Source organism: Phoxinus phoxinus (assembly GCF_949152265.1).
Source record: "Phoxinus phoxinus genome assembly, chromosome: 8".
NCBI lineage: Eukaryota > Metazoa > Chordata > Actinopteri > Cypriniformes > Leuciscidae > Phoxinus > Phoxinus phoxinus.
This window is the reverse complement of record NC_136883.1, coordinates 20,491,537-20,516,740: the sequence shown is the minus strand read 5'-3', so window position 1 is coordinate 20,516,740 and position 25,204 is coordinate 20,491,537. Positions and strand designations below refer to the sequence as shown.

The following is a 25,204-nucleotide window of genomic DNA, read 5'->3' as shown; positions in this document are numbered from 1 at the left end:
GGATGCAGATCCTTACTAGTGAGCTTGTGCCTTTAAGATGTCTCCAACATATTTAAAAGAGCTTGCTATCTTCTCACCTATTAATAACCCCTTTCTTTTCTTCTTTTTCTCTCCCAGTGAGTTTTGTGAAGGCCATGTACGACTACGAGGGTCAGACGGATGACGAGTTGTCATTCCCTGAGGGAGCCATCATCCGCATTCTCAACAAGGACAACCAGGAGGACGACGGCTTCTGGGAGGGAGAGTTTAACGGTCGAGTGGGCGTCTTTCCGTCCGTGCTGGTGGAGGACCTGACAGCCTCAGAAAACGGAGACACTCACTGGGGAACAGACACACAGGTAAGACATCCGAAACTCACTCTGACCAGTAAAGGACCATGAGACTCTGTGTCCATACTTAATGTGTTTTTCTGAGTGGGTCCCGCCCTTGATTACAGGCGTGGACACTTCCTTCCTGTAATCAATGCCATCCGGGGTCGTGCCAGATCAAAGCCTTTCTCATTATCCTAATCATGTGATACAGTCATAATAAACTATACTTTAATGTGGATAATATAGCATTATATAATTCATTACACGACTCTCTGGAATACTTGGTTCTGAATAGTCAATCGCAGAATTTTGCAGTCAGATGATTTTGTATAATGGTATTAAGCTATTTTGCTAGTTGGTATGCCTAAGATAATCATAAATGTGTGTTCTTTGACAATTTAATTATTTTAATGTTTTTAAAAGAAGTCTCCTCTGCTCACCAAGGCTGCATTTATTTGATAAAAAAATACAGTAAAAATGATAATATATGGGAAATATTATTACAGTTTAAAATAAGTTTTCTATTGTAAAATGTAATTTATTCCTGTGATGCAAAGCTGAATTTTCAGCATCGTTACTCCAGTCTTCTGTGTCACACGATCCTTCAGAAATCAAATATAATATTTATTATGTATTCTTTTTAAAAACTTCATATTTTGTTGGAAACCATGAGACATTTTGTCAGGATTTTTTCCAAAGGACAACATTTATTTGAAATAGAAATATTTTGTAACATAATAAATGACTTTACTGTCACGTTTGATCAGCCTTGCTGAGTAAAAGTATTAATAAATAAAAAATCTTTCTCAAACTTTTGAATGGTAGTGTATATTAACAATATCTGACACTGAAAGGTTTGTATACGCTAGCTTAGCATGTAACACGAGTTGTCCTCCCCAGGTGTCCCCGTGCCAAAGGCTTCATTCATCACTTCCTCCTCTGCCGCTGTACGACCAGCCGCCCTGCAGTCCGTACACGAGCCCGGAGACCAGCAGCGCTCCCTCACTGCCCCGCTCACCGTCTGTCAACGGGGAACACAAACTGCCCATCCCGCAGAAAGCCGCTGTTCATAGTAAGGCACTAGTCATCAGGAAACCTCTTGTGTTACTCTATATATTCATGTGTTAAGATTTTCATTTGAGAATGTTTTGCATTTGGTTTAGATCACAATTCCAGCTTAAGTCCGGAGAGCCCAGGCTTCTCTCAGCCGTTGAGACTCACTCCAGATGGATCCGGACCTGGAAAACTCAGACCTGTATGTGAACAAATCTGTTTTTATGAACATCCTGCTCTAATGTCTCAATAGTAGATTTTAAAGCCGTTATGTGTAAGATTGTGCAGTTTCTTACATTTAGAAAAATATAGTTAAAAAAAACTAGATTGCTAATTGATTGCTTACTTAGTTTTCAGATCACTAGAGCTTTAAAGTCCAGAGAAATATATAATTTTATATTTTATAAATGTAATGTATTTTTAAAATTGTATAGTTTTAAAGATTATTATGTGTGAATCTCATTAAACCTGACAATAACATATACAGACCATATGTTATCCCCCAAATGTAACAAATTATATTTATCATCAATAAAAAAAAATACTAATTTTTCTGTAGTAGTTAATTGCAACCTCGAATCTAACATTACAATTTGTAATCGATTTTTTTATGTTGTAACTTGTAATACATATTTTCACATGAAATATCCAAATTAATGTAGAAACAACATAAAGACAGTTTATTTTAAATATTTGTTGAATGGCATCTTTTTACTAAGTACCATGAATGATGGCCAGAATCACATATACCAATACTGCTACTGAAATCTTTTTTCATTTTCAATTTCTGTGGATTAAATTAGTAATTATAGCCATTCAGTGTTACAGTATAAATGATCATTTTTAACATTTAATAGTCTTTCAAAAATATATTATAAAAATGTTCAACTTTTAAGTGAACCTGTTATAATAAATGACAATCATTTATATATATTTCACCATATATAATTTATTTTTCCCCCAAATTTATTTTTCTTCTTTTTTTGACCTACACATTTTATAAGCTGTTCTGTATTCATCTGGTTTATTTTGTGTTTCTTTAGGTTCGGGCGGCACCACCTCCTCCAAAGCAGCACGCTCGCAGACAGGTGGAGAAAACCGAAGAAGTGGAGATCACGCTGGTGTAGAGCGCCGCAACAAACCCCATCTGACCTCTGACCCCTCCCACTCCTTATGGAAGGGGCGGGGTGTGCGTTAACCTGCCCTATGAGCATCCTTAAACCCCCGAGTGGGCGGAGAACAGCGTCTCAAAGACATCGCCACTCTTTTTCATAGAAACAAACACCTCTTTTGGCGTCACGGACTGTTTGGTGCCTTAAACCGCTTTCATGCCAAACTCTAATCCTTGTATTCGTAATTACTTTATTGTGCAACGGGAACTTGTTTCAAACTTGGTTTATCCACTCAATGCCAGTAAATGATTAGGTCTGCATCTAAAAACACAGGAAGGAATCAAATACAGGGGTTTAGCAGGTGCTAAAAGAGTTTAAAAGAGGCTTCACTTGCACATCCATCTCTTCAGCGGGCTTTTGAAGAGCCGAACATGCAATACAAGGAATTATTGGAGGGTGCAGGAGGCCTGCGTTGTCGTGCAAAAGGGGTCAGCCGCGAATAGTCCTACTATTTCCGCATTTCATATGTAATAGCACAGTACATTACTGTCATCATAGGAATGTTATATTCACGTCAAACATCACAGATCATATGGACTTCGAGGAGAAAGGGAACTGTACATAAAAGGCTACAAGGAAAACAAATGCGGAAGAGGAGAATGAGAAGGACGAGGGTTAAAAAGAGAGGAAGGCTGGTTACTTTGCTCTTTTCCCCCCCGTCGGTTTAGCTTGCTCTTCTGTCTTGCGATGATCTGAAAAAGTACTAACTACATAGCTATATCCTTTTTTTCTCAACTTTTCATTATGAAGACCAGTGTTTGTATGTATTACTAATATTTAGTCCTCAAAAATATGCGCGAGACCGATCTAATGATGTCGTGGTGTCTCTGAGTGTGTTTCTGCAACGTTCGCCTCCGCATTACCGGTGTGTGTGCGTCTGTTCAGGCGGAGCGTAATCATGGAAATATACAGATCAATATACAAGTATCAGTTAAAGTGCTTTTTTCAGCCTAACGCATTTCTTATTCTCATGCCGTCGGCACTAGAGTTCCGGACAGGATGGTTTTTGTTTTTCTTTTACCGAGTGTCACGGCAGTATTTGAGATTGTGATGAATTTTCTTCCGATGTGATGGGATAGATTCCCTCCAACAAGCACAGAAAAGGTGGACGGAAAGATGGATAATCATGGAGATGTTTTGTTTTAATTACTGCCGATGAAAGCAAAACCTATCACAGTGTCCTAAGTGCATTTCCTCCGTACAAGGGGCAGCTATGTTTTTTTATTTTTTTATTTGCAGTTGAAGAAACATTTCATCTTAAATGAGCAATGCCTGTTATTTAGATTTATCATCATCATTATTATTTCACAGTATCTTCATGCATATCTTGATGTGTCCCAGCACTTTTCTGGAATTTCAGTGCTTTGACCCCTTCATTTTATCATCTTTTTTTAAATGTCTTTGCGTCCCAGCTGCCTCTTTTCGATGATAAAGCTGCCCAGCGTCGTGTTATTGATCTCGTGAGAGTGACTGATTGTAGTTTTCCCATAATGTTTGAAAGAGAACAGAGTTATTATGTTGATTCCATAATATAAACAGTGGAAATAAATGAAAAAAAAAAGATCCATTTTGTGAAATGGTACCATAGTTCTGTTAAGCAAGAACAGGGTCGTTACGAAAAGAACGTGTGTGAGAATGAGACGTGGGAGGAAACAAAAAAACGTTTGTTTAGTAGCCTTTTTTTATCAGAGAGGAAGATGTTTGAGTATCTTCCCTTTGTTTCTATTTTCCTCTGTCACAACCTATTTTCTTGTTGATCTCGTTGAGATCTTTTGAATGTTATCAAACTTGTTTTGAAGTTTATGGTTAGAGGTTAAAGCCCATTGTGTCCAAAACCGTTGTCACCTATGAAACGAACGCAAAATTTTTGATATTTTCATTTCCATTTTTTAAATTGCGCTCCCAGTTCTCTTTGGCCAGATTCAACTCTTTGGAGCTTCTTCAATAGCATTAGCTGAATATTCTAGTTGTTTTTATTTCTAAAGTGATTTTATTTGCATTTATTAAAATTTGAAGGTGATTCCGAGCTGCTAAACAAAAAACAAACAGATGGAATAACAACAATTGACTGTTGCTGCAGTGACAATATCAGAGAACAGGTGAAAAATATTCTTTCTGCATATTAGCTGTAAAATTATTTGTATTTATTGTGTACAAATGTTAAATAAAAAATTGGGGAAAGTGCTTCTGCTTTGATGTTTTTTTTATGGACGTGGCTGCATGTAAATGCATAAACTTCAGTCACAAATCTTTTTATTTCTCTCATTTATAAATTGTGTTTGTTTCATGTTTATTTAATAGAAAATAGTGAAATCACTCAAATCTGATTTTTCATGTTATCTATAATATTCAGACATGTCCCACATTGTAATGGAAGGGGTTGCAAAAAAAGAGCAAACATACAATAAATAAAAAAATAACACGGCATATATTTAATAAGTGGATGAAGAAAATTTGAACAAGGCTAATCACCATCATTCACCCTTTCTTTATGATTATGAGATTTTGGTAACACTTTTCAATAAGATTTCATTTGTTAACAGTTAACATTAACAATATTTATACAGCATTTATTAATCTTAGTTCATTTAAATCTCAAAATTTAGCAACACATTTTCGGTTACACTTTACAATAATAACATGCACTAACTATGATCAATGTATCTGTTACAGTATTTATAAGTCTTTAATAAATATACAGTTGTTCATTCATTGTCTGCTGAAGTATTGTTAATTGTCAATGCACCATAAACGTGCAAAATTTTTATTGACTAACATTTAACAAAGGTTAATCAATGGTGTAAACATAATTTATTTTCATAATTTTTTTAAGCTTTTTTTATGCTATACTGTAGGTGTGTGTACGTTTTCACAAGTTGTTTAAAATCTAGAGTGTTTTTGTTGGATGATATCAGACATCAAATCATGCCGCTTGTCTGTCAGTTCTCAAAAGAGTGGGCGGTTCTCCTAGAACTCCATGTACATAACAGAGACATGTTTCCTGCTGGGAAATGAGATACCAGGCAAAACATGCAGTCACCCTCCTCGCCTCCATCCACAGGCTTAATGAGTGTGGATTTTTTGCATATTTCTAGAAGAGCAAAATGCTTCAGCATGTTCATTTTATGCTGCCACATGGAATGAATAAGAAACTCTCACTCTGAAGGAAATTGGATGGCTTGTGTTCAAGTTTATTTGTGCTCCAACCCCGAAGGTCTGTATCACAGTTTGTATTAGTCAAATCTTAAATGTTTAGATAAATCTGAACTTGAACGAATAGATGTTTCAATTGCTGTAATTATTAATTTACTTAGTTATTTATAAGTTATATTTACTAAGTTATAACTATAATAATATTACTAATAGTGAATAAATTGTGTTGCAGAATCTGTGGTTGAGAGGAGGTTACTAAGGCAGAGAGTTTTTCCCAGACTGAGAGAATATTGCAGATGCACACATGGAGTTGAGTTCAGAGTGAGCAAACATTCGTCTTTCTCTCTTCTGTCTTCTGTCAATTGACCAGTTTGGAAACAATCTAATTCTAGAGAACATTATTGTGTTGCTTCCCTTCCAGTTGACAGTAACAAATTATTTTACCACAAGCTCAATTGTGTTTAAATCCATAAACATGAATAAATAATGTTTATATCTTTCATTGGAACATTGACCATTTACCAGCACTACTGTCTCACTAGTAGCTAAACATCATGTATTTTTAATTATGCAAATGACAAAAGACTGGATGGAATTGTATTGAACTTCTCTTGTTAACACTATTTCTATACTGCTCTTTAAAAGCATGTCAATAGACAGTTTACTTTGTAAACACTGTGGTTGTTTTGGCTAGTTCGCTAGTTTTGCTAGTCTTCTAGTCTTCTTCCAATCATTCGGTAGATCATAGATTTAATAACTGTCTATGGATCCAACCTCTCTGCAGGTTATTGACCCGTATGAAGCAGCAGATCCCCAAAACTGGCCTGCAGAAAAGGAACGACTGCAGATACTGGAGGACTGCAGGAAGAATTCTCTGGGCCCTTTCTTTGTGGTAACATACTTTTGGTTCAATACAGCATGATTTAAGATTTAGGACATCTGTTCCTTATATATAGTAATGTTGCCATGGTTAGTTTCTCTCTGTAAAAAAAAAAAAGAAAAGAAAAAAAAAGAGGAAGTTACCTGGTTGCCAAATGTTGTGTTCATTGAAATAAAAAAATGCATTGAGGTAATACAATGAAGGAGATTGGTTTAATCAACAGAAACTCAAAATGTTATGTTATCTGAACCACATTAATTGTCTAAGTTGATTTGACAAAAGAAAAAAGTGATAACAAATCATGATTTATGTTTTTATAGAGCATCTATTTTTTGTATTTAATGCATGTTCATTAATAAATGTATGAAAATGTACATTTTAGTTAAGTGATATTTGTGAGGTGTCTACCATTTCTCTGGAGAAAAAAAAACGTACCAAATGATCTCATTTTAGTTTTTGTTTCTCGTCTCAGGGGTTTGTGGGTGAACAATATGGAGATGCAAATTTACCTGCGCAGATAGAAGCCTCAGAGTTTCAGTGTGTTCTTCAGGTATGCCAACGCATGGGCCTCAGGACCGACATACTGGAGAGATGCTACCAGAGAGATGAGAATGCCATTCCTCCCTCGTTCTGTATGCTCAATCCGACAGGAAATTTTGATCAACTTGGTGACCAGGCAAGTAATACTTTTGCACTATTGGTCCACAGCACCAGATAATTAAGCTAAACTCGTTAATCTTTTGTCATCAGCGAGAGAATCCAAGTGAAGAGAACAACTGGTGCAAGGTACTTCCAGAGGTGAGGAGAACCCTTCATGATGTTGTGAACCAGTGTGTTCAGGAGGGGACTATGACGCATGACAAAGCTCAGAAATATTTCCGGTCAGGTAAGTCAGTGTCTGTTTAATTGAATATAACTACTACATAATCAGAAGTGTCTAATTTATGTTTATTTTGAAACCAGCTCTTGAAAATGACATCCACTATGCCTACGAAAACCATTCCATTGAAGATATCCCAAGATGTCTTTGCTATGTTCATAAAATAACTATCCCAATGAAACCAAATGGAGTGCCCCCAGAGCAACAAACCCAGTTGCACCGGCTGTCCCAGCTCCGAGATCACTTCCTGCCGAGTTTGGTCGCCTCTCACAAAGCCCTGGTGTACTGCACCACCACAAAGTGCAATCGTTTTCAAGGTTACACTCCTGAGAAAAGGCTCAACTTTGCTGTTGGTCTGAGTGAGCAGCTACATGCTGATCTCAAGAGACTCATTGACTGTGCTGTCTCAAAGGAAAGGGCTGTTACACTTGATGAATCTGGCCAGAAAAGCCTGTGCCACATCTTTTCCTCTCTTTACAGAATTGAACGGGCAGAAGTCGAACATGTTAAATCTTACCTAAGGGGAAAAAATACAATATTTCCTTTCATACTCAACGGTGGACCATGCTCAGGCAAAACTGTACTTCTGGCTCACTGTGCAAGTCAGGTATCTCTCAGAAAATATTTTGCAACCTTTCAATTTGATAAATAAGCAATAATTTGAGATTGTATAGGTTTAGTAATATACAGTAGTCAACATTCGAAGTGGATCAAAAAAGTTTAATCAAAGTTGTCCTAAGACAGGAACAGGTATTGTTCAAAATTCATGTATAACTTTGATGAAAGGTTTTAAACCACTTCAAATGTTGACTACTGTAGTATAAATATGACACTCATGAGGCCTTTTGTGTTTGCAGGCATTCGTATGGTTGAAGGACCTGGATCCTGAGATTATTGTGTACTTCATAGATGTCAACAACTCCCTGAGACAGCTTCTCAAAGATTTTTGTGAAAGGGTTGATTCAAGTAGTACCTCTGTCAACAACATCTTTCAACTAAAAGAAAACTTTAAAAGGCTCCTGACCTCAAGATCACCATCCAAGAATCCTCTGGTGCTCATCATAGATGGTCTTGACCAACTGCCAAAGACAAATGTACAACTTGACTTGACATTCCTTCCCGAATCATTAGCTTCAAATGTAAAGTTTCTCATTTCCGTTACTGCAAACAGGCCTGCCATCCTTGCTACCCTGAAGATGTGTTACCCAGATTCAACCCTGTTCTATGAGTTGCAACCAGTAGAGAGTAAAAGCTGCAGCCAGCTGCTGACAACACGTCTTCAGGAGTCCAACAGAAAGATCACCTCAGGCCAACAGATGTATGTGAATCAGGCTTTTAAAAAATGCCCTGTCCTGCTATACATGGAACTCCTTCATAGACAGGCAATCCACTGGAACTCAGAGTTTGAGATTACGGAGAACACTCTGGTCCAAGAGGTCCATAACAACATTGTTCTGATGTTTGATCATCTGGAGAGGAAGCATGGGAAAGCTTTAGTCTCCAAAGCTTTAAGCTATCTTACCATGGCCAGGAATGGCATAACCGCAGTTGAGTTGACGGATGTTCTTTCTTGTGATGATGAAGTCCTAGCATGTTTTCTTCCACCAGGCGATGACGTACCACTTATTTTGAGGGTCCCTGAAGTTTTTGTGGAAAGTCTTCTTTCAGACCTAAAAGGGTTTCTGGTGCTGAGGAAAATTTTAGGTACCCAAACTCTTTTCTGGGTCAGCAGACACTTCCCCTTGGTCATATGTAAGAGGTACCTGTGTTTAGAAGAAACATGTCAGAAGATAAATCATGTGCTGTCCGACTATTTCAGTGGTTTTTGGGCAAATGGCACAGCAAAGCCTTTGATCAACAAAGGCATGGAAATCCCAACCTCTTCAGATGTCCCACAGAATATTTACATTGACAGACAAGTACCAAGTCAACCTTGGATCTTTTCTCCTCCTTTCTATATCTCTACTGCAGTGAGTCCATCAACAAGAACATATCCCAATTTGAGAAAACTCTACATACTCTCTTTCCATTTGTTGAAAAGTGGAAGAATTGAGGAACTTGGTAACCAAATGATTTCTCAAGAATACCTCCAGGCAATGCTGCAAGCAGCACTGACTGACGAACTGTTTCTGTGGCTTGAGAGGACATCTCAGTTGGTTTTTCCCAGGGAACTTCAGCTCCTCCATATCATCTTGAGATCTTCAGCATGTCTACTGAGGAACAACCCAGCATATCTCCCAACTGTACTGCAAGCCAAACTCCTTCCTTTTCTGAGTGTTTTTCCTACATTGGAGGAATGTGTTAATTCAGCAAGGTCTAAGGAATGTGTTAATTCAGCAAGGTCTAAGGGTATGATCCCACGAAATGAAGTGTATACTGTGTTGCCTCCAATTCCTCCAGTCCCTTATACCCACTGTACACTACAAGAGTCAACAGCTTCCCAGTGCATGCAGTCAGCTGGATCTCAATGTGGTACTGTGGTGGTTGTACTGGAAAATGGTGCTGCTTGGGTTTGTAATGGAGGTATATTTGAAGGCTTCAAACTTACCAAATCCTTGAATCTGAAGTTCACAAGTGTCAGTAGTTCTGGAAACATGTTCCTTCTCAGCACCCATTGTGGTAAACTTGTCTTGTTGGATGCAGGTGTTAGTGCACAGCCTCAAGAAATTCAAACCCAACACAGAGAAAACAGGGAAAACGCCATTATTGAGGGTATCTTGGTGTCCGATGACAAAATATTTGTGTGGTGGAGAGGACAAAACATTGTTAGTGTATTTGTTGATAGGGAGGAACATACTCAACTGCACTGCGCTTATGAGATAACCTGTGTGTCATGTTCTGAGGACGCAGATATAATTTACTGTGGACAGAATGAAAGTTCTGTGACAATATTTGATTGGCCCAATGGCAAGCTTCTAGCCACCTTCACTTGTCCAAAAGATATACCATTAATTGAGATTATTCACTCTGAGGATTGTGGGATGATTACATGTGTAGATCAAGCAGGAAATGTATTTGCTTGGAATCTTGAGATTATAACAGAACCAGTTCTGATTGGTGAGAGCCATTGCACAACCAAGGATAAGGTTTTAAACACAGACCACAACGGAGACAACATTCTCCTAATATGTAAAAAGCAACAAATGCAACTTATTGACATACATCAAATTAATGTACTTGATCACTTCAATCCCCCGAGAGGAAAAACATTTAAGCAAGCCATAATGGATCAAAATTCACGATTCATCCTTGCCTTACTGTGCAATTGCCCGTTTCTTCTAGTCTGGAATTGTTCCTCCGGACAGTGTGTGTTGAGTCTGGACACTGCTAACTGTCAAGCTAGTAAACTTCTGAAATGTGGAGCCACTTACTTGGCAGCAATAACAAGTGTAAGTGTTCTTATTTGGGACATGGATCTCATTACAGCTTCAGCATTGGGCCCAAAATCTGGAAAGAGGGTGAAGATGGTGGTTGTCGGATCTAATGATGAAAGCTGTTACTCAACAGATGGCTCAGAACTTGTGTGGAAGTGGGCAATATCAAGTGGCAAAGTAGAAGCCCGCTTCCTTCACCAAGGTTATGTGGAGTCTATGTCCGTCTCTGGAGATGGCAACTACCTTGTGAGTATTGCAACAGGAGACATATATGTCTGGGACACCAACAGTGGGGAAAATATTCACAGAATATCTGGTAGTCAAGCATACAAGGTTTTAATAACTCCCAAGGGCAACTGTGGAGTTGCCCTGTCAGAGACGAGTCCATCAAGGGTGTGGAAGTTGCAAAGTGGACGCATGATTTGCAGCATCCATCATCTTCTCAGAAATGCTGCAATTTCACCGGAAAGCACCTTCCTTTTAGGTCTTAACAGTGGGAATCTCTTGGCTGTTAGCCTCTGGTCTGGTAATGTTAGCAAATGCTTCTCGTGCTCCAACAGGTCAGATGTTGTTGCTTTCCATTCTCTGCATGACCATCCAGATTATGTGATTGTTGCTTCAGCCTCAGGCACTGTGTACTCCTGGAGGTTAACAGAGGATACTATTTGTCATCAATTCAAGTTGCCAGACTCTTCCTTGTGTCAACCTGAGAGTTTTAGCCTATCATCAGATGGGGGGTATGCCATCCTTTCTATATCTGAATCCACTATAAACATCTTAGACTTCTCCAACAGTAAACTCTGCTCTTTGAGAACCGAAGGACCAATACAGCAGCCATATGTGACTGTAGGTGTTTCTGGTCAATATGTGGTCTATATATGTTTCTCCTCTCTGGTGTGCCAAAATATATCCTGTGATCTCCATGAAAAACCGATGCTGGTAGTCATACGTCTGACTGATGGGGAGACTGTAGGTAGGTTCTATTTGTGCAAGAACCCCTCTACTTTCACTGTGTCAGAGGATTTGTTTGTGTATATAGGGTATGAGGACGGTTCTGTTGGGGTGTATGCTGTTATTGACACCAAGATGGGTAACAGCTGGAAGGAGGATGGTCAAAGCCCAACACCTTTGTGTCCATTGGATGAGCAATTGATTTGGTCGCCTCTGGTCAATCCTAACCTTACTTGGATTGAATTGCCACTGCAATTGTTTTAAATAGTTTCAGTGTGAACAATTCTGCTTTTGGCACTTGAGGTCCAAAAGGAACAATAGAAATACAAAATGTTATACAGTGCTATGCATAAGTTTAGACACCCATGCTAAAGTTGACTAAAAAGAGGAATAAAAAATCATATTTTGGAAATTGAACTTAATGCCTTAATTTAAAAAAATAGGAAAAATCCAACCTTTAAGGACACCAATTTTCTTTGTGAATGAATAATGTATCGTAAATAAATAAATGTTCTTCCTTAAAATACAGGGTGCATAAGTTTGGACACCCCTATGTTAAATTCCCATAGAGGCAGGCAGATTTTTATTTTTAAAGGCCAGTTATTTCATGGATCCAGGATACTATGCATCCTGATAAAGTTCCCTTGGCCTTTGGAATTAAAATAGCCGCACATCATCACATAGCCTTCACCATACCTAGAGATTTGCATGGGCTACTTTCCATAAGATCATCTCTCAATGCAAATCAAACCAGCTGTTAGGCTAACTGAAATAAAACCATGCCAATCTCCAGGTATGGTGAAGGCTATGTGATGATGTGCGGCTATTTTAATTCCAAAGGCCAAGGGAACTTTATCAGGATGCATAGTATCCTGAATCCATGAAGTAACTGGCCTTTAAAAATAAAAATCTGCCTCCCTCTATGGGAATTTAACATAGGGGTGTCCAAACTTATGCACCCTGTATTTTAAGGAAGAACATTTATTTATTTACGATACATTATTCATTCACAAAGAAAATTGGTGTCCTTAAAGGTTGGATTTTTCCTATTTTTTTTAAATTAAGGCATTAAGTTCAATTTCCAAAATATGATTTTTTATTCCTCTTTTTAGTCAACTTTAGCATGGGTGTCTAAACTTATGCATAGCACTGTATACAAAAGGAATGTATATAAAAATGTAGTTTTACAGTATGTCATATTGTTTTGAAATGAAGATAAAATATACATAGTATATATTCAAAATTTTCCAGAATGTCAAGACTGTGTTTGTTTGTGATATGTGATATACATGTTTATCATACAAAATACATATGTTAATTCATCTCACATAAGTCAGGATTCAATAAGAAATCGAGTGAAAATGTATACATGGCCAGTTTTTAAAAATAACAACAGATTTAAGGCTTACAGAGCATTACAATATACCATTTTCTGTATTATATTTTCTTTGACTTCTCTTTGATACATATTTTGTATTGTTGATTACTGCATAGCCATGCATGATTTTGTTACTTTGTATTAGAATGAGTTTTGTATTAAAGTTGGAAAATAGCTATATAATAAAAAGCTGTTTCATTTTATTAATGTTAATAATAATAATGTGACATTGTGGTTCAAATTACAAAAGACAATACAAATAATAATAAAGAAAAGGTTCAATTTATTTGTTATTTTGATGTGTTTTTATTGTAGTGCAGAGTGAAAAGAATGAAACATATGTATCAAAAATAACTTTATTTAAACACTAATTTACATTATTAAACACATTTTTATTAATTTTGGTGTATTAGTGGTCTCTAATGTGTTTATATTTTGGTCCCCCACACCCACCCCCACACATGCATTAGCCTATTCAAAATGTAATACATAAATAATTACAACTGTTTGGTCCGGAAAATAATAGAAGGACGTCAATTACAATTACATTTTGTAAAATTTAAAAACAAAATGCGGTCATGACCATAGAGATTACCGCGTGTAACGTAAGGACTACAATTCCCATCACCACATCCATTCATACGGAAGTAATCCTTTGCCATAAGTGCACTTCCGCTCCATTGCCAATTCCTTTTCCTGTCTGCGGCCTCTGACAAGATGGCGGTGCAAATCTCGAAGAAGAGAAAGGTTGGTACGAATTTCACCGCAAATATATGTAATTAAAGCACATAGGTGCGAAATAAGAGTTATACTGTATTACTATGGTACTCAATTATAATCAAAGAGGTTCAGATGAGGATTTTAAATGGCTGTATATGTGGATTGAGCTGGATGATGTCGGCACTGAATCTGATGTGAAACATGGCAGATCAGCGCAGTGCTGCGTTCAGTCTACTTTCAAATGTGTGCGGTTCAAACATGTATACTATAATACAGAAGGGACATTTTAAGTACTTTATATGTATCCGGAAGCTTTTGTTAGTATGACTGCAAGAACTTAACACTTAATTCAGGTATGGACCATATGTAGAGATAAGTATATTAGCAGTTGTAACGTTACATGCTACTCAAATAGTGTTGAACAGCATATGGTTTGTCTTTTACCTTTTTTGTAACATTTGTCATGAGGTTTAATACTTAGTAAACAATGCAAGTAAGATGTAATTGTTTGTGTAACGTTAAGATCATATAAGACTGTCACTTGTCTGCAATTTCATTTCCGCTTTAGGAATGTATTAATCATTTGAATGTTTATCTATCAGTTCGTGTCAGATGGCATATTCAAAGCTGAACTGAATGAGTTCCTGACCCGAGAGCTCGCCGAGGATGGGTACTCCGGTGTGGAGGTCCGTGTCACGCCAACAAGAACAGAAATCATCATCCTAGCCACCAGGTGAGTTACATCCACTTGTTTAGTTCCATAACCACACGTGTTCAAAAGTGTTATGTTGTTTTAACTTGAGCATAAAGTGCAATGACTTAATCCGTTTGTCTTTTTTAGGACCCAGAATGTCCTTGGAGAGAAAGGCCGTCGCATTCGTGAACTGACTGCTGTCGTTCAGAAGCGATTTGGGTTCCCCGAGGGCAGTGTGGAGGTAAGATAAGTGAAGTTTTAAATGGGGTTCAAAAGTAGTTTGGGATGGGTAGTTCTGATGTTTCGGGTCTTATTTCTGTGTAGCTGTACGCTGAAGATCTAGCACACCATGCACACTTGCCGACTGAAATTCCCTTCAGTGATGATACGATGACGAGTCGGAAAAGGGCCCGTTCTGTTTGAGGATTCTGGGTCAGGTTCACGTTCTGTGCGTCTGACTTCAGGTCCTCAAAGCAGCGAGTCCAATCGCTTGAAGACATATGAGGCATTTGTCTGAGAAGGGTGGATGGATTGAAAGCAGGCAGTGTGTTTTAACTGAACTCCAGATCATTTTTTCTTTCCATATCCTCTGTTTATATTTCTATATCACGTATTTTGTCCTCAGAACCTGGTACGGTATGCTGTGCTAAGTTATTAAAATGAGTGAATGCAGTACCATAACAGTACAGTACTATGTAAAAAGAATTGTAATTAACTAAATATTTTCCAAAAATATTTCAAACAGATTTGAGTATTAAGTTTAACTCTCAACTTTCGTGAATTGTGGTGCATTATTTTCTAGGGGTCAGTGGAGTTCGGAAAAAAAAGAGAAACTCCCCTCAAAAATGTGATTAAATTGAGTAGATACCGTACTATATCAGTACAACGCAATGAGTAGAAACAAAATGTAATGTAACTAAATATTTTAGACTTGACTAAATTCTCGTTGTATAATGGGGCTTGATACAAGAAACATTTACATTTGAGGGTGGCAGAACCACACAAGGATGAACATGTTTTTGGTCCATGGCATCTGATTTAATCACTTTTGCGATCAGGTGATTACGTAATTGTAACAGACCGGTTTCATTGGTTGGTTTTGACGTATTGGGTCTTGTTTCATTGCAGCTGTACGCTGAGAAGGTCGCCACCCGGGGTCTCTGCGCCATCGCACAGGCAGAGTCTCTGCGCTACAAGCTGCTCGGAGGACTGGCTGTCCGTAGGTAAGCGTTTACTTCCTAGCACGCCATGCACCTTTACCAACTGAAATTCCCTTCAGTGATGATACGATGACGAGTCGGAAAAGGGCCCGTTCTGTCTTTGAGGATTCTGGGTCAGATTCACGTTCTGTGCGTCTGACTTAAGGTCCTCAAAGCAGCGAGTCCAATCGCTTGAAGACATATGAGGCATTTGTCTGAGAAGGATGGATAGAAAGCAGGCAGCTTGTTTTAATTAAAGAGTCCAGATTTTTTTTCCTTTCACATCCTCTGTTCATATGTTTGTTGTCCTCAGGGCCTGTTACGGTGTGCTGCGCTTCATCATGGAGAGCGGGGCCAAGGGTTGTGAGGTGGTCGTCTCTGGTAAACTGAGAGGTCAGAGAGCCAAATCCATGAAGTTTGTGGATGGTCTGATGATCCACAGTGGAGACCCCGTTAACTACTACGTTGACACTGCTGTCCGCCACGTCCTGCTCAGACAGGGTGAGGAAGATACATTGAACTCATCTCTCTTTTGAACTTTTATTTTTGCCTAATCGTTAGCAAGTCATTTTAATGGGAAGTTCACTTCCTAGCACACCATACACACTTGCCGACTGAAATTCCCTTCAGTGATGATACGATGACGAGTCGGAAAAGGGCCCGTTCTGTTTGAGGATTCTGGGTCAGGTTCACGTTCTGTGCGTCTGACTTCAGGTCCTCAAAGCAGCGAGTCCAATCGCTTGAAGACATATGAGGCATTTGTCTGAGAAGGGTGGATGGATGGAAAGCAGGCAGTGTGTTTAATTGGACTCCAGATAATTTTTTCTTTCCATATCCTTTTTATATTTCTATATCGCGTTTGTTGTCCTCTGGCCCTGCAATGGTGTGCTAAGTTATTAAAATGAATAAAAGCAGTACTATAACAGTACTGAGTAAAAAAAGTGCAATGCAATTAAATGGAAACTAATTTTATCCATAGAATATTTCAAACAGATTAGTGGCTGAGTACTGGGTTTTACCTTCTCAAATCTTTAGCAAATTGTGGTGCATTTAATTTTTTTCTAATTAACTTTATTCTAAATATTTATATATTTTAGGGTGGTAGAACCTCACAAGGATGAACATATTTGGGGTCCGTGGCATCTGATTTAATCACTATTGCAATCAGTTGATTATGTTGTTGTAACGGATCCATTTCAATTAATCTATTGCATTGAGAGCTTGTGATTCAAATCAGCAAGTCTGAGCTGATGCACATCTCTGAGTACTTGGATATTAATGTGCGAAGCTTTTGGCATTTAAAACCGTTTGGTTTAGCATGGCATCACTAATGTCTTGCATATTGAGTAACTAATCATTGTTCCAAAATGGAATCTCTGAAACGAATTCTTCCCTTCAGTGATGTAATGAAACAGAATTGCATTGTTTTGTACGTTTTCAGAGCAGTGTGACAATTAGAAGCGTTAGTCTGAGAAGGTTCTGAATGTTATGAAGCTTATGGTAAAGATCAAATGGGTTGGTAAACTAATCGTTCTTCTGGTCAAAGTTTTATATATCTTTCTAAATCTGTATGTTCATATAGGTGTGCTTGGAATCAAGGTGAAAATCATGCTTCCTTGGGATCCCAGTGGCAAGATCGGTCCCAAGAAGCCCCTGCCTGACCACGTCAGCATCGTGGAGCCCAAAGACGAGGTCCTCCCCACCACCCCAGTGTCCGAACAGAAGGGGGCCGGGGCCAAAGCAGAGGCCCCAGTCATGCCACCGGGAACCCCAGTGCCGACCGCATAAAGGGGTAAGTTTCTAAAACCCCAGTATTGAGGTCAAATGACCCTTAACGTACCTTTCAGTGATGATTCGATGACGAGTCGGATTGAGGCCGCCCTCTGAGGATTCTGGGTCAAGCTCACGTTCTGTGCGTCTGACTTCGGGTCCTCAGAGATCGTGTGTCCTTTTAGATTGAAGATTTAGAGGCATTTGTCTGAGAAGGGTTTTTCCTTGTTTGACTACTTGTCTTTGAAATTGTCTTTTTTATTATTATTCTAACAAGAGGTTTCTGTCTCTTCCAGGTTGACGGATCATTGATGGAAGGCCTACACTTTTCTGTATAATAAAATGAAAGAATAAATGGGGAAATGTTGTCTGTTTTCATTTGATTTAAATGAGTGCTGTTGTTTCAAAGCTGTTACGATGGTTCCAGTACTTCTAGGTTTTATTTGCTTTTAACATTTTACTGGCCAATGGTGTCCCAGAATGTAAATACCCACTCATAAGCATGTTATCCATAAGGTTTTTTTTTTTTTTTTTTTTTTTTTTTTACTGCTTTTATATACATGTGGGTGTTGCATATTAAGGCATGCAGAATGTTTTTATCCTACTGGTATGTTTGTGTATAAACCTCTATATGCATAGTGCTTTATTTAATAACAGCTTTATTTTTAGATTAAAGGTTACTGGTTTTCATTTACTATTAGTTCCTGAACCTCAGTTTATGGCACAAAACAAGAGATTTTGAATTTGTAACCTGAATAGATGTGCTGTGAAGGTGTCATATTACACTATTATTATTTGGTATTCTTTAGTAAAAAGGCATCAAACAAAAGCATTAACCATGGTACTTTTGTTAGTTTTAAGGGTGAAAAGTAGTTGCTTGTCTATTCATGATGACAGCGGATGATCTAGCAGTGCAGGTCTGCTGTAGGCTACCTGTGTGTGTCATGGGTGGATCTTATAAAGTTACACACACACCTGATTCACACAGCTTGAGCTGCTGCTGACTGCTTGAAGAACTCGAACTTTAACTGAAGACAATGAGTTTACCGGATTATAAATCTCCTGGAAAACAGTCCTCAGCACCTCTACAGTCGGTAAGACATTGAACATTTACATTTGAATATGAATGGACTCATTGTAACATTTTCAGCGTTCTAGTTCATGTAACAGCTGGTGTTTTTCAGCTATGCTTTCGGTCGCCTAATGTGTAATTTTGTCAAATTCATTTAATTTTTACACGTTATAACGTTGTCTCGATCTGAGTGCTATTAAAGTTCATGGTATGTTTTCACAGCATTACCTGTAAAGCAAATACACGCGAGTTACTTAGTACACGATACTTAAGAGTAACAAGAAAGTAGTTATTTCCCAACAGTATTGTATGCTTAAGGCGGAAGCTGGTAAAATATTAAACGACGTCTGTCTTTTCGATGTGAATTTTGCATTTTATTTTTATTTTACCAAAAAACGTATTAATAAAGCTTTTTAAATTCCAAATACAGAGCAATGAACATGTAACATTTATGGCAAGTTATGCCAGTAAATCTGCTGCATCCTTCAACTACCGGTAGTTTACTTTTCTATATATATATATATATTTTTTTTTTTACTACTAAAATAGCCTACATCGTGTTATGATGTAGCCTACTATCATGACACTACCATGTTTTTGCAATTCTCTGAAATACCTTTACCATGTAAATACCATGTTATGTCATGAAAATCTGCTATAATTGTAATGTTTTTGCAATATTTATGCACATTTTTCAATTAATATTGTGAGGTTTTCCCCTTTTTTCTATTTACCAATTATTCAGGGAAATTAATTGAAGTAGTGATGTCTTATGACGTCTTATTTTGATGCTTTGCTTGATTCCTCAACTTGCTTAAAGGGATAGTTCACCCAAAAATGAAAATTCTGTCATCATTTACTCACCCTCAAGTTGTTTCAAACCTGTATGAGTTTCTTTCGTCTGATGAACACAAAAGAAGATATTTTGAAGAATGTCAGTGACCAGACAGTTGATGGACCCCATTGACTTCCATAGTAGGAAAAAAAGATACTATGGAAGTCAATGGGGTCCAGCAACTGTCTGGTCACCGACATTCTTCAAAATATCTTCTTTTGTGTTCATCAGATGAAAGAAACTCATACAGGTTTGAAACAACTTGAGGGTGAGTAAATGATGACAGAATTTTCATTTTTGGATGAACTATCCCTTTAATGTTAGTATTTAATTATGCCTTATGTCATTTCACCTTAGAGAGGTTAGACAGTTAAAGACTGGTAAACATCTTTCAGGCTATCAAAAGTTTAAAACAAACTACTTTATAACCTGTTGAGCTCATATTAAAGCAATATGACCTTCTTATATGCTTGTTTTCTCTGTCCACAGAAATCCCAAGTTGTGCAGCTAAATATCGGAGGTCATGTCTTCAGCACATCCCTGGGGACCATCCGGAAATTCCCAAACTCCACTCTGGCAGACCTGTTTAACGGATCCACCAAACGGATGGACCCCGAGGGTCGTTACTTCCTAGACCGTGATGGGACTCATTTTGCATACATCCTTGAGTACCTCAGAACAGAGAAAGTTCCTACTGATCACCTGCAGGAAGTGCACAAGGAGGCGCTTTACTATGACATCAAACCTCTGGTCAAAGCCATTGAGGAGACGCCTCAGTTCTTTGGAGAGACGGTCGGAAGACAGCAGTTTTTGGCCCGTGTGCCGAATTACCGCGAAAACCTGGAGGTGATTGTCCGGGTGGCCAGAGCGGAGGCCATCGCCTCACGCTACTCCAACATAATCGTGTGTGTTGTGAGGACAGAAGATGATTTAGCCAGATACAATGATGCTATTGACAGTCTCGGCACCCCAAAAGAGTCTGTGGTGAGCTTTGGTCCGTGGAAAGCTCCAGCATCAGTGGATGACCTGTTAGATTGCGTCAAAACAGACATAGAGGCCAAAGGATATAAAGTAAAGATACAACCACACAGCATAGACAAAGGGTTTCTTTTTAAGAGCTACAACTTCTTCTATAAATTGGTTTTCACCTGGTGGTAAAGAGTGTGAGGCTCAACATTTTAGGCCTTTCATGACCTGGAAATAGGGGTATACAAAATGAAGGAATGATTAACTTATCACACAAATCAGATTTATCAAACATCTGTCAGTTCCTTTAGCAGACGCAGACCCGTATGACAGACAGCTGCTAATGATGTATAATGAAGATCTTATCTGTCAGTATCTGTTCAACCCTTGGTTAATATTGACTCAAGTCATGCTTTCCTGGCCTTTGTCTGAAAATAGCTTCTGCATGGACATCTCTTGTCATGTTTCACAGACGGGTCTTAGATTAAACTAGGATTAGGTTAGGGTTAGGAAGTTTAGTTTTTTAGGTTAGAAAATAGCCACCTTATAAATCGCATTATAAGGTTCTATCTGCATTCTGACTGGTTTTGAGATATTGAGCTTTAAAGTTTTTGTATTCCATTCGACTGTGTAGAAAGAACCTTTTTATTTTCTAAATAAAAAGTTTCAAAATGTACACAACTTAAACAACATCACATAATGTAAAGAAGTGGTCACAGAATAAGAATATGTGAATAAGTAAATTTTTACAAAAATGTCAGATAGAACCTTATAATTCCAAGGGGACGGAATGTAATTAGTTCAATTAGGATTTAAAGTCCACCTGCAGTCTATTTTGACTCAAAATTAAAACATCTTTGATCACCAAAATGCCATATTTAAAAGTTTTTTCATTGGGGAAAAAAAATATTAATTCCTTAAAATAGTTTGAATGTAACTCTACACCCTTACCTCATTTAGTATGTATGCAGTTCTATGAATATGCAAATTAGCCCCACCTCCACTCACTCACACCAGCTCAGATGATCACGCGTTGACGTGATTGGTTAGGTAGTTTGTGACATCGGAAACACCAGCGATTTCAAACCTCGTTTTTGAGACTGTCTTTGGTTCACTGCAGTTTTAAGGAGGATTTTTATGGACTACAACAAATGACTGATAGGGACTACACCACATTCCTCCCGGGTTAGTGACATCACTAACCCTAAAATGTATAAGCCCCGCCCCCGAAACGCGCTTTATAGATTATCATGACAGAATATGCTAATCAATGATTAGAAGATATCTACACATCAGCTACATAAATTCATCAACTAACCATTCAGAAATGTCCTGTTGCTTCTACATGTCACTTCTTGAATCTCTCCATTATTGTCTGACTCCAGTTTAAAAATAAACATTGAAATTTTCAGTGTGTGTGTGTGTGAGATAAAAGGACATAACAAGCTTTTGTAGCTCCGCCCCCTATGCTGGGAGCTGCAGCTCATTTGCATTTAAAGGGACAGACACAAAATGGTGCGTTTTTGCTCACCCTCAAAAAGTGACAACTTTAACATGCTATATAAAAATATCTGTGGGGTATTTTGAGCTAAAACTTCACATACACACTCTGGGGGGACATCAAATATTTATTTGACATCTTGTAAAAAGGGCATTATACCACCCATTTAAAGCAGATCAGATCAAATCAGATCTGATCCAGAGTGACTTGCATTGCATTCGATGTTTACCTTTTTAATCAGCTCATACATTTCTAATGCATACTTTCCGATTAACATTTTTTGTCCACAAACAGGTCCACTTGTCTTCATATATTACCTTAATTTGTGCTATGTATAATATGTCTGTTTTAACTACTGTAGTTGTCTAATATCTGTTCCATTTTTTACACTGCCAAGACACTTGGGAAGAACCCTTTCCTTGTGGAGATCATTAAAAAAAGTAATAATATTAGGAAAAAGCAGAATGCCTCCCCTGTTGTAGTATCTTATTACTTCATATGTAAAAAGTTGCAAAAGAAAAGCTGAATGATTTCAACCAGACTTTGTGGGTTCATGAAACTGTTGTTCAGGAGATGTGCCTCCCTTTTACGTTTTAAATTTGTATACTAAAGCTGTTGTTTTAGTTCAAAATGTTTGAAAATTAATGTATTTACTTAAAATGTGTTCTTTTGACTTATATGTCTAATATTTTCTGATTTCTATGCTATCTAATTCATTATTCTCTGTTTTTATCATAGCCTCTTATATGTTACATTATAGGCTATGTATTTTTCAAAAACAGATAGGCCTAGGCCTATTTAAATGTTTAATCGGTCTATATGAAGTTTTCATTCATAGTTCAAGAAAAAATATAATGAATATGTACATTGTTGTATTTTTACTTAATTCAAAATCAGAATATGAAGTTTCTAATATGATGGCATTAAATGTATTGTGCATGAGGCATTGAATGCATTCAAAGTAAGAACTGTGCTAGTGTGATTTAGGAAGACTTCCGTCCATGTGGCGTCGCCGTTTCACCGCAAGGTTCTGACGCCACTGAACAGCGCGTGCGCGAAGAAGTGCAGGAGCGGATAAACACAGCTATGGCAGCTCATCTGAAAAAACGAGTTTATGAGGAATTCTCTAAAGTTTCTCAGGTGAACACGTAAATCATATATATTGATCATACACTATCATAAAATATGTGTCGGTTACATAATATAATTATATATGAAGATACTAGAATAAACGCAAAGCAGATGTAGCCTTTAGCATTAGTGTGTATTCATTATTATTCTAATGACAACGGCATTTCATGTTATTTGGGTGTGATTGTTTTATTCAGATGTCAGCTGGAACACTATATATACATTTTTATATGCACATATCTTTTTCTCGTCCCACTGTAACTTCCCACTCAACATTTCCCTGTCAATTTTTTATCTTAATATTTGACTTGTGTAATTGGTGATGCCGAAGATGATAAATAATAAATAAATAACAGAATGAATGTGCAAATCCTCCATGGTTGTGTCTGAGAATACCATGACTAAAATAATGAGTTATATAATTATTTTTCTCAGTTATTATATCAGGGCTTTTTTAAACGAGTTGGATGACACTTGACAATAAAGTTTCATTTGTTAACATTAGTTAATGTATCAACTAACATTAACTATCTTTGAGCAATACATGTTACTGCATTTGTTAATCTTTGTTAATGTTAGTTGATAATACAGCAGTTCATGTTACTACAGAGTGCATTAATTAATGTTAACAAATGCAACTTTTGATTTTTAATAATATATTAGCAAATGTTGAAATTAACAAAGTCAATGTTAACTAATGTAGTTAACTAATTTGATCGAATGAAACCTTATTGTACAATGTTACCATGAATTATTACAAATGAGATTATGTTTTTATCTTGTTGTTGTCGTCTCTTTGCAGCAGGTGTCTTTAGAGGAGGCTCCTACGAAGAAACTTCGACTGACCAAACCCAGTAAATCCGCCGCTCTTCACATTGACCTGTGTAAAGCCAGCAGCCCCACAGACGCTCTGCAGTACCTGCTGAGTTTTGCACGAAAACCCGTGGAGGCCGAGAGTGTGGAGGGGGTCGTGCGCATTCTGCTCGAGCATTATTACAAGGTCTCGGAAACAGAAGCTTCATGAAACATGCTAATACACATTCCTTGATACTGACATAAAATATGATGCACTTGCACATTTCAGTTTTTATGTTTGGAATAAAAAGTAAGATGATTTATTACTTTGAATAACTGTGTCTTTATATTAATATGCGCTGATGTGGTCTACAGGAGTCCGATAACTCAGTCAGGCTGAAGATCGCCTCTCTGCTGGGTTTATTATCAAAAACGCTGGGCTTCACTCCAGACTGCATAGTAGACGATGCTATTAACATTCTCAACAATGAAAGTAAGTATAAAATCATGAGGCTCTGTTAAAAAATAATAACTTGACACTTATTATAAATGTCTTGATTGAATGAGTTGCACTTACCGGTAATTAAATTTAATACATTGCATTTAATACATTACATTACATGCACATTATAATGCTTACAGGGCACGTCTTCAATTTAAGGCACTATAATATCATCCAATATCTCAAAACCCAACCATATGCATCTGCTAGCTTATAAGATCAATAACACGTGTGTTAGGCTATCGTCCTCTGCATTCGATTATGTGTGTAAATGTGTGAGATCTGAGGCCAGAAATCTGAACACTATTGCACAGACAATGAGGAAATTCATCAAAACACTGTCGGTTAACACTAGCTGATTTACATTACATTACATTGTCATATAATTAAATATAAGGATATGCTGGGCAGAGCTAGTATTGTTAACTCAAACTAAAACTATTAAAACAATTATGTTAATTGAAATAAAGCTAAAATAAAATATAAATGCTAGTTAAAAAATCTAAATTAGAACAAAAAATGTAAATGTTGCATTGATGATAAACTGAAATAATTTGAATAAGTTGAAGCACTACAATTATTAACTGAAAATAAAATAAATAAAAACTGAAAAGTAAGTTAAAAACTGAATAGCAATTATAAAAAAAAAAAAAAAAAGAGATGTTAACTAAAATTAACATGAAAACTAACTATATATATATATTATATATATATATAAAAGCTAATTCAAAACATGAATAGAATAAAATTATAAAAGCACTGGTGCTGGGGACAGAATTTTTGAAACAGGAAAACATTTAAAGAAAGTTTAAGCAGCTATTTCTGGCACGTTTAAAATGCATTATTAAAAATAATCAAATATATCAT

At 37.3% G+C, this 25,204-nt stretch overlaps 5 protein-coding genes across 6 annotated transcripts in view; all 5 read left to right on the top strand.

The window, feature by feature from the left end:
* fchsd2 (FCH and double SH3 domains 2) overlaps positions 1-4,934 on the top strand; it is a 100,776-nt gene extending 95,842 nt beyond the window's left edge. For both annotated transcript variants that reach the window (XM_079620215.1, XM_079620216.1), the window contains 4 exons: positions 118-338; positions 1,212-1,383; positions 1,475-1,566; positions 2,408-4,934. In XM_079620215.1, coding sequence (XP_079476341.1) covers positions 118-338; positions 1,212-1,383; positions 1,475-1,566; positions 2,408-2,491 — 569 coding nt within the window. In that variant the 3' untranslated portion in view covers positions 2,492-4,934. The remainder of the gene's footprint in view (positions 1-117; positions 339-1,211; positions 1,384-1,474; positions 1,567-2,407) is intronic.
* Positions 4,935-5,527: 593 nt separating this feature from the next.
* Positions 5,528-12,038, top strand: LOC307002484 (NACHT and WD repeat domain-containing protein 2; the record flags this gene model as incomplete). Its single annotated transcript, XM_079620137.1, has 7 exons — positions 5,528-5,750; positions 5,922-6,010; positions 6,474-6,581; positions 7,042-7,245; positions 7,320-7,455; positions 7,533-8,056; positions 8,307-12,038. The coding sequence occupies exons 1-7, from the start codon at positions 5,711-5,713 to the stop codon at positions 12,036-12,038; spliced, it is 4,833 nt and encodes a 1,610-aa protein (XP_079476263.1). The 5' UTR covers positions 5,528-5,710.
* Positions 12,039-13,744: 1,706 nt separating this feature from the next.
* rps3 (ribosomal protein S3) lies at positions 13,745-17,891 on the top strand. Its single transcript, XM_079620138.1, has 7 exons — positions 13,745-13,899; positions 14,475-14,605; positions 14,714-14,807; positions 15,695-15,789; positions 16,079-16,266; positions 17,348-17,557; positions 17,832-17,891. The coding sequence occupies exons 1-6, from the start codon at positions 13,870-13,872 to the stop codon at positions 17,551-17,553; spliced, it is 744 nt and encodes a 247-aa protein (XP_079476264.1). The 5' UTR covers positions 13,745-13,869; the 3' UTR covers positions 17,554-17,557; positions 17,832-17,891.
* A 545-nt stretch (positions 17,892-18,436) lies between these two features.
* Positions 18,437-21,186, top strand: kctd14 (potassium channel tetramerization domain containing 14). The gene is made up of 2 exons (XM_079620139.1): positions 18,437-18,629; positions 19,932-21,186. Exons 1-2 carry the CDS (start codon positions 18,573-18,575, stop codon positions 20,598-20,600), a joined length of 726 nt encoding a protein of 241 aa, XP_079476265.1. The 5' UTR covers positions 18,437-18,572; the 3' UTR covers positions 20,601-21,186.
* Positions 21,187-22,953: 1,767 nt separating this feature from the next.
* The window catches only part of ints4 (integrator complex subunit 4), a gene marked incomplete at its 3' end in the record, with an annotated part of 12,355 nt that continues 10,104 nt past the window's right edge, over positions 22,954-25,204 (top strand). The window contains 3 exon segments of the mRNA XM_079619982.1: positions 22,954-23,049; positions 23,843-24,040; positions 24,211-24,328. Of these exon segments, the coding sequence (XP_079476108.1) occupies positions 22,996-23,049; positions 23,843-24,040; positions 24,211-24,328 (370 nt within the window). The 5' untranslated portion in view covers positions 22,954-22,995.